The 9,621-nt window shown below is 44.1% G+C and overlaps 1 protein-coding gene across 1 annotated transcript in view; it reads left to right on the top strand.

Annotated features, from left to right (window-relative positions):
• The first annotated feature begins 328 nt into the window (after positions 1-328).
• The window catches only part of FRAS1 (Fraser extracellular matrix complex subunit 1), a 164,167-nt gene continuing 154,874 nt past the window's right edge, over positions 329-9,621 (top strand). Inside the window, exons 1-2 of the mRNA XM_031607476.2 lie at positions 329-513; positions 3,809-3,840. Coding sequence (XP_031463336.2) covers positions 447-513; positions 3,809-3,840 — 99 coding nt within the window. The 5' untranslated portion in view covers positions 329-446. The remainder of the gene's footprint in view (positions 514-3,808; positions 3,841-9,621) is intronic.

Below are 9,621 nucleotides of genomic sequence, written 5' to 3'. Positions count from 1 at the left end.
CACGCCGCCGCCGCCCCTCGGCTGCCTCCCGTGCCCGGCAGCCCGCACCCGCCGCCCCGCGAGCCGCGTTCCGACCGCCGCCCGACCCCCGCCCCCTCTCGTGCCGCCACGCGCGGCTTCGCGGCTCGCTCCCCGAGCGGCACAGCTGGGCACCCGCAGGGCCGGGGGCGGAGGCGGCGCCGAGGCTCAGCCCCGCGCCCGGGCGCTCGTGGCTGCTCGCCCCGCGCCGCTCGCCGCCGGGGGCGGGAGAGCGAGGAGCGGCGGGGCCGGGAGGAGCGGAGGGCGGGCTGCGGAGCGGGGCCGCTTTGTCTGCGGGAAAGTTTGGCGGCGGGGCGGGGGCGAGGCGCATCCCCGGCACCTGCCGAGGGGCGGCGGGACGCCTATCTCCGGCGCGGCGCCGCCTCCCCTGCCTGCAGCGCGCTCCTCTCCCTCGCTCGCGGCCGGCCATGGGCGCCTGGCTGCCGCTGTGCCTGCTCAGCGCCGCGCTGGCCGCCGCCGCCGCCGCCGCCTCAGGTGAGTCGCTGCCCCGCGCCGGGCCCCTTCCCCGGCCGCCTCCCAGCTCCGGTCGTTCCCTTGCGGAAGGCCGGTGCTCCTAGGAGAAGCCCCCCGGCCTTTTCCCTGGGGGTGTCGGGGCGCCTTCCCACCGGCCCGGGGGGGGTCCGCCTGCCGCCCCCCGCCATTTTGGCGGCCTCTCCGCGGGCGGAGCGCTCCGTCCCGCCGCCCCGTCGCGGAGCGCGGGGAGCCGAGGGGAGCCGGGCGGTGCTCCTGCGGCTGCCTCCCGGAGGTGCTTTCGGTGAGGCTGGGGTTGCGGGGTTCGCCTCCGGGTGGTGGGCGTCTGGCGTGCGGAGGGAACTGCTGCGGATCGCCGCTAAGCTGCGGGTGGGTTTTTCCCGAGCAGGATTCTTGCGGGGGGCTCGCGTTCCTTAGAACGGTGGTTTCGAGAGCCCGAGCGCGAGAGGGGAGAGAGCTCCCTGAACCACCGCCCGACGCAGGTGGCCGTGGTGATAGACGGCAAAGGCGCGTGCTCTGTCCGATTTGGGCTTTGGCGATGCGGGTTGGTTGTTCCCAAAGCGACCGACTGTCCGAATGCGGCTCGCAGGGTAACACGGGGTGCCACACGTGCGGTGGTCCTCACGAACAGAAGCAGTTAATAGCTGCGGGCGTGATTGTGAACGGAGGAACCGTCGGACGCAAATGTGGATGTGACCTGTGGAGCGGTGCCTTCCGAGAGACTTGTCACTTAAAAAAGAAAACAAATCTGGTCCCCCCCGCGCCCCCCATCAACCACCTGTATCCTGTGTGCCCAACAACTAGACTAAAAGTTTGGGGGTTTCTTCCCTAGCTCGTTCAGTATATGGAAAGCACTGTTTTTTTGGGAAACCTGTCAGGATCAGCTTTGCAAACAGGCAGTTATTGTGCTGGTGATGTGGAGTTATCTGGAAAACTAGGATGATGCAAAGTGTGCTGTTGTTCATTGCGCGTGTTGTGAGGTTCCGGGCTTAGGGCAGAGCTGCTGGGTCTGATGTTGGAATGACAGGAAGAATTGGGAACAACAACGATAAAAAGTTATGATGTATGTGAAACAAAGGATTTACCAAGCCTTGTAAAGATTTATTGTATCTGAGTGTCCTTCATAACTGGTGAGGGAGTAAAATGTGCCCTTAATAAAGAGAGGAAGAAGCAGGCTCTCTTTGCTTTGTTCTGGCATGTGGGCTGAGGTGAGCCTGTGTGCAGAATGCAGTGGAGGCAGTAGGTGTGCCATTCAGGCAGCTACTCTCACCCTGTGCCTTACTCTGTGCTGTGGACACGATGAGTTCCTTGGCATACAACTGTTCTCTTGCAGGGTATTTACAGAGCCAGGCACCGAGGGTCCTACATGTAATTAGACCCTCTTGAAATGGGGGATGCTGGTGATCTTTTTTCTTTTCTCTCTCCCCTCCTCATTTTTTTTTTCTTTTTAAGGACTTCAGGTCCTCAGTGATGGCTTTGACACAATGATTCATCTTTTAGGATATTTAATCATCATTTTGGTTCTTTTAAAGAACTATAGCTGGTAAGTGAGCAGAAAAAGAAGGACACTGAACCCTTTTTGAGAATAAAACATCCAGGCTTTAAATAATTGGTGTTAAGTATTATTTTTCATGTGCCTTCCAGCAATTAGTGACCTTGTAGTGTTTTTCACTGAATTTTGAGTTGCAGCAGGATGATGAACTTTGAAATTACCTCTTCTCAGAGGAGAGTGCGGAGGAAGAGGTGTGAAGGGGCAGGAAGATAACTGTTATTTTGAGAAAGCAAATGCAGTATCATGAAATCGAGATTTGTCTGTGTCTAACCTGAGTTGCTATGAGATTGAAGTAAATGAATGAGTAGGTAATTGCAGATAGTCTTAGTTGCACTTGAGTACCTTGACACCACTACAAAAATGCAGAGCTCGTTTTCCAAATGCCAGGTGGCTGACCACACAGCTCAGCGTGCTGCGCAGGGCACTATGCAAAGGGGAGAGTGGAAGGCAGTATTTCAGCACATGGTTCTCTTCCTGTGCTCAGTCAGTGTGTGTGATGGATAGGGCTTGATTGGTCTGTTGTCAGCATGGGCAGAAAGCTTTCTGCTGGGTTTGAAAAAAACATGACTGGGCTCTTGTGGCTCATCTTCTCATCGAGGGAAAGTAATTCCTGATGGTGCCTTGCAGCCTCTTGTTGCTGAGCTGAGGACCAGCTCAAAGGAGGAGCTCTTGATCTGACGCAGTGTAGCTCCAAGGTTTTCTGTATAAATTTGTCTAATCTGCTTTTTTGGGGGGAAAAAACACTTCAGCAAGGAAATTCTTAGTTGTCTGCGTGGTCCCTTGAGGCAGCTTTTCATCTTTCGAATTTCTTGGGTTGCTTTTGATTTCACATTCTTCTCACATTTTCACTAGACAGATATGTGCTGTTGTTTGAGAATGGCAGTTTCCCAGAAAATCAGTGAAAGAACTGTCATTCAACTTATTCATGGTTTTATTTTCTAACATCTTATTTGATTTATTGAAGTACAGTATATGAAATGTGCTTGAATGGGTGCAAATCTCCTTATTGCTTGCTTGGAGATGCTTTCCCTCATCCAGTGATGTCAGTAGTGAGAACTAGGAAGCCTGAAGGACAGTTCAGTGAGCCTGTCGATAGGGGAAATGTCCCCTGTTGCATGTGGAGTGATTTAGGAGCAGGAATTCATGCCAGCTCTTCTCATAGTCATCGCATTTTTATGTGGATATTCATGTGCTTATTTGTTTCTCCCATAAACGATAAAAGGATTTATAGCAGCACACAGAAGGGACTGCTCTTTAGCATGCAGATGAAATGCCATGTAACCATGTAACTCTGCATTTGTAAGGGTTGTATTTTGCCCTTGAATAGAAGTGGCCTGTATATCCCTGTATTTCAGAGAGTGCTCCGGCCATGAATCATAGTAAAAATGCAATCATAAGCTCCATCTGATGTGTGTATTGTGAGAATTTCTACCTTAGAGGAGGCAGCTGTTGTTATGGCAGCAAAGGGAGAGAAGATGTGCCCTTCACCTGAGTGGCACCAAATGTAGGATTTTGTCCCACACCTAAGAGAGTGTGGGATTGTGAATGGATCGTTCAAAAATAAAAGCAAAAATTGGGTGGCTTGGTGGTGGTGCTGTTTGATCCTTTTAATGTTAATGTCTCCCCCAGTTTCAATGCACTTTACTCTGTCTAATGCTTACTGGGCTGTAAGGTACCACCTGTGTGACTGGAGAGTGTTGTTATTTGTTTTTTGATTCTAATCCATTTTCTGGTTTTGTCCTGCAGGTGCCTGTGTCTATCAAGGCTTGTTGTTTGAGGTAGGTGAGCTTGAATGTGTTAATGCTGGGGAAAGCATTTGAGAAAGTGCTGTTGAGCTGGAGTCTGACTGCTGATTTTCTCACCTCTACCACTGGGGATGGGTGAACTTAAGCAGGTGATAGAGCTGTGAGTCTTCAGCCTCTGCAGGAGAACAACAGCAAAACAAATACTGCCCTCAGGGCAGTCAGAAATTCTCACTAGGTCTTTGTGAACCCAGCCATTCTCCATCTCTTTATTTGTATGATATTTTGTGGTCCCTGGAAGATTCAAATTGTAAGCGCACAGTCCTAAGCAGGACAAAATAGTCCTTCTGTAAAGTTTCTCAGTAATATTAGGTACATTCTGTGTTCAGTTGTTTGGTTTTTTCTTTTTTGCCTTAAATTAATGGGATATTCATGATGGCAATTTAACACTTATTTTTCTTTCAGCTAATTATGGTAAGTAATATGTACCTTGACTCTTCTTTCTAAACCCAAAGTATTTTGTTTTCTAGTCTTCCTCTGTATGCACTTACTCAATGAATAACTTCATAAATAGTGAAAGTCTATGCTTCTTGTAAAACTGTTGTGTACTGGATCACTTGTCCTTCTTGCACTAAAAGAAAATGGTCTAAAAGCTTGCTTTTCTGGAATGCTTCTATTCCATCCTCTGATCCCACAGCTGATGTGTTCAGAGATTTGTTGCTCTAGTATGGGAAGCAGCATGCAGCAGTATATAGAAAAAAGAGTCTTTTACATTTCCTGTAGAGCTCTTTAGACAGGCTGGACATGTGCTATGTGCAAAATACTTGTGACCACTGTGTAGATATGACCTTCTGTCCTGGACCTTTGCCTGAAGAGGGAAAGTTAGGGCAGATTGCTGGGGGTAAATGTTTTCTGTGGGTGGTTTGGGGGGAAACCATATCAGGCCAAATGAGTTTGCTTCTGATAGAAATGGAATGTGGAGCTTCAGTCTTTCAAAAACAATTTGTTAAAGTTGGAGTCCAGATACTTTTCAATTGTATGACAGATCACTTTCTTCTGAGCTCAGTGAGGGCAGTACCACTTCTTACTGATGTATCAGTCGCAAGTTTTTCTTTGCTATCTGTGTTTTTGTTGTTCTCATGTTCTTTCCCTACTCTTCTCCTGCAGCTGTATGTTTGAAATGCTAGTGCAGATCTTGATGATATCCTAACATAAATTTTGTCCATGAAGACTGTGGAATATCTTGTATATGTACATGTGTCTTTTTTAAACAACTTGCTTACAATACCCTTGACTTGATAGTATCTTTTGAGTTGGAAAGAACCTTTAAAGGTAGTCTAGTCTCTTGCAATGATCAGGGACATCTACAGCTAGATCAGGTTGCTCAGAGCCTGATCCAGCCTGACGTTGAATGTATCCAAGGACCAGGGCATCCACCATCTCTTTGGGTGACCTTTTCCAGAGTCTCACCACCTTTATTGTTAAAAAAAAAAAAAAAAAAAAAAAAAGCAATGTATTTAAACTAAATTTTTCCTCTCTTAGTGAAACCATTTTTCCTTGTCCTATCATATTAGACTCTGCTAAAGAAAAAGACATTAATAAATTATATTAAAAAATATTAATTCAGATGACATTTATAACACAGTAAAACTGGAACAACTCAGGCTTGTCATTCTTAGAATAAGTTCCTGTCCTATCTCTTGTCAGAGAAACAGCAGCACTGTCAGAGCAGTACGTGATTGATTTGCATTGTGTGATTTGGCTGGAGTAGATGACACCAGTAGAACCAAGTGAGTTTGCTTGTACCAGAGGTGCTCCCTGTGCCAGCCTTGTGATTTTGACTGCACTCCAAGAAGCAGGAGGAAAGCAAGATCAGGCACATCCTAGCCTGGGACCGTGTGCGATTCTCATCTGTTCTCTCAGATGAGTCTGGTAGCAGAATTGGGGTGTAGGATTCCTTACTAGTGATGCTGCTGCATGCCCAGAAGGGAGCAGAGCACATTAGGGAGTAACTTTGTGGTTTTAGTATTTGTATATGACTTTAGGAAGTTGGATATAAAGAAACATTTTACTGAAGAAATCCCAGTGCAAGACAAACCTGCAAACTAGGGATATTATCCTTATAGTATCTGTTGCAGAGGAGGAATGTGCCTTTACTTGTGCTGTATTTATTTAAAACCATTTACTAACAGAGAGGACAGTTTTTTCTGAATGACAGGAAGGCATCAAGCCAAACTTTGCAACCTCACCTGATGTCTGTCGGCTGCAGTGGCTGCCCTGCAGTGTGCCTGTGGTACTGAAAGAATTGTTCACTCCTCCCTGCAAATACATCTGCAGAATCTTTCTTAAATTATGGTTAGAAACCTTTTTTTCCTTTCTGTCTCATGCTACTCAGGGTTTCTTTTTTTTGTTTGTTTCTTTTGATTTGTCATATACAAGTAGCTGTAAGTGAGCCGTTGCTGGGTTGTTATAGGAACTCTACTTGCTGCAGGTCTTGCTTAATGGCACATGGCTGTTTTGCTTCTGTTGCAAACCCAAACTCTTAAGTCACTTGAAAAATGCTTGGAGCGTAAATCAAATATTCACATATAGTGAATGCCACTATTGCAGAGTTACTTGAATCTTTAACACTGGGGAGAGCGTTCTGCATCTTGCTTGAGTGACTTAGCTGATTGTATTGTCAACTTCTGTTCATACATTTCCTCTGAGGAAAAACACATTTTTATGTTTTTTTTCCAACTGTGCTGAGGAGGCTTGTGTTATTCCCTCTTCTTTCACCTTTGAGGGAGTTTTCAGGTGCATGCAGCCAGCACAGCTGCTTCCCTTGTTTAGCTAAGAAGAAACTACACGCTGTGTGGTGTTCTGGAGGATGGTGTTGGTGGGGATGAGGAGACTGTCATGCCCCAGTTAAAGAAGATGCTAGGAGGAGGTACTGGTAAAGTCTATCTGCACTGTTCTTCCGGCTGGCTTATGCCAAGAAGAGTTTTCAGCCAAATGAGAGGGGAAGAATGGGGTCGTGAATTGAAGTGATATTTGGGTTAAACACAAAGTGTGGTTTGGTAAGTTACACTTTCTATCTGCTAAGCAAGGACAAGTTCATCTGAGCCATGTCCAGTTAGCTTTTATTTCTGGTTTTATTAAAACACGGGCATGGTTTGTTGCGATAGCTGCTGGTAATTGATACAAGGGTGAATTGGGTACATTGACAGATTCATTGGGAAGTTTCCAGATAGCATGTATAGCACTAATACTGTAATAATAGTCTAATACTGTAAACCAGCAACGTCTCTTGAAGTATGGTTTAAATCTTGAAGTTCGAATGGAAATCACAACAATAAGAATAAAAAGCCCTAACCTAACTCCCACAGCAAATTTTAATGTACTTGTGCTTCTACCAAAAATTTATTTTCCCATTTTCATTTTGAAACCTAAATCTAAAATCTAAAAAAGGATACAAGGTAAGTAAAGTTCTTAATTAACTTGAATGTCTTGAAATGAGAGACTTGGGTTTAGCAACTGTGGCTTTTCCAGGAAAGGATAGAGCCTGTCTAGCAGCTCTTCTGATAGCTGAGCTTTTAATCCTTCTGCTCTGAAATCAGTCATGGAAGAGGGCACAAAAAATAAAAATCACAAGTTGCCAAACATTTGTTGTATAAATACAACTTCCATCAGCTGTGTTTTAATTAGACCATCAACTCAACCTGTGCTTTAGAGGTAACATTCTAGAACCGCTTGCAAGGAGCTGGACCAATAGGGGAAGGCATTAGAACAAGGTAGGGGAGAAGAAGTGCAGACATAGAGATGAATGAGCAAGAATCAGCCTCTTACACAGCAGGCCCAAAGGCTTTTCTTTAAATCGGGATTACATTTTGTTTATTTCATCCATTTCAGTGCCTAGTGTAATCATTTTCCTTTGTAAATGAAAAAAATTGATAAACTTAAAAATCTGGAACTTGCGTGGGTGTGTTGTTATATAAACTCTAAAGAAAGTTTGATATAAAGTTACTTTTTTTTTCCTGTATCCATCCATAGCTTGAGTCAAAAGTGCAAGGGGAAGTATAAATAGAAAATGTTTCTTCAAACATGAGTAATACATCCTTTTCTGGATAGCTTCTCTTCTAAATAAGTTAAGTGACTATTTGAAATACATCTTTAGAAGATGCAGACTACTTCTGGTTAGGAAACATAACAAGATAGAGTAGCAGTGATGTAAAAAAAAAAAAAAAAAAAAAAAAGAGGTAGCAACCTCTTTTTAAATTTTTTTTTTTTTTTGGAAGGATAGCAAGTTAATACTGGAAAAATAAGATGAGAATCAGTGATATCAGTTGAAATTTTTCTTGGTAACTTTTAAGACGTTGAAAATGGAAGGTATAAATAACGTGATTTAATTGCTCCCACTTAGCCTGAGGGTTGCATCCTCAGCTCCTCCAGAGAACAAAACTATAAACTCATGTTTACAACATGCATATAACATTTTGTAGCTATAAACTCTAGTTTACAGCAGCATGAATCTCTGCTGTGTAATGTGCAAATGAATGTTTTACAGAATGTTCTGTTGCTCTTTTTGCTGTGGGGAGGGGTAGGGGAACGGGTTTCCTCTTTGAGCAATCAGCATTCTCAGTTTGCTCCTCTGCAGTTGCCCACTTTGCCACAAGTGTTAAGGAGGTCGTGAGTTATGTGTGGGAGACTCGTGAGATTGAGGTAGCTTTTTCCTGCTATTGCAGGTTCTTATATTCTTGCAGAGATGAGATCTGAATTATTCCCTGTGATAACATTTATTTATTGAACAGGTACAATTAGATGTCATCACTCTCCTAGGTACTGATGGAGAGGCCATAGCTGGGGGTAAATTTGGTGTAACAGGGTACTGATTCTGCAGTGCTGTTGTCTAGCCTCTCGCATCTTAGGGCAAGTGCATAACACTAAATAATGTTTTATGTGTAGTCCCTAATATCCAATTTATCCCTGCATTGTGTGGCTGTGAATGGAAGTGCAAGGTGATGGAAAATATACCTCTCAATTTACATGAATTGTGTGCCATTTGGGTTTATTAATGAGATGCTTCTTACATAGGAAATGCCTTCCACAAGGATTTCAGAGTGCTGAGATGAACTGAAGATGGAAAATAAAAAAGATAAAAGTATCTACTTGAAAACTGTTGTGTGGTTGTGTTTTTTTTTTTAATGATACAGGTGCTGCTGTTTGTGTTTCTGATAATAATAGCATAATATGGAGGAATATGGGTAGGCTCCATTTTTTTTTTTTTATGGCATGAGGTAGAAAGCTTAGATGTGAGATGAAGAATATTCTCCTGAGGATGTACTGAAATCTCATCTCTTCTTCAGTAGTTAAGAGTTACTACTTGGTGGATCAAGGCACACATTTTAGTATGATGCAGTAATTCTTTTCAATATGAAAACCACTATGCTCTAAGACATGTCATTTTTTTGGCTAGGATTATAAACACCAATTTTACAAGGAAAGCCAGTAGCAGAGCTGAGCGCTGATATCTTCTAGTATTATTATGTTTGTTCTGTTTGTAGAAACTTGAAACTAAACTTGTTCTCAATAATAAATAACATATTTATAGATTCTGAGGTTCTAATACTGTTAGTTTTATGTCAGTAAAATGAGTATGACATAGTATATAAAGGTGATTAGCATAGCTTACACACCAGTCTGTTTTTTACTTTTCATTTTTTACCTCTGAAAAGCAGTTGTGGAGCTCTAACACCACTGTGTGATTATCCTCTCAATTAAAAACTCCTGCAGTGATGAAGTCCTGGGAATTTACTGTAAGATCCTCTTGAAAAGCTG

The sequence above is a fragment of the Phasianus colchicus genome, chromosome 4, assembly GCF_987193195.1.
Source record: "Phasianus colchicus chromosome 4, bPhaCol1.hap1.1, whole genome shotgun sequence".
Lineage (NCBI taxonomy): Eukaryota > Metazoa > Chordata > Aves > Galliformes > Phasianidae > Phasianus > Phasianus colchicus.
This window is presented reverse-complemented; position numbering and strand designations above follow the sequence as displayed.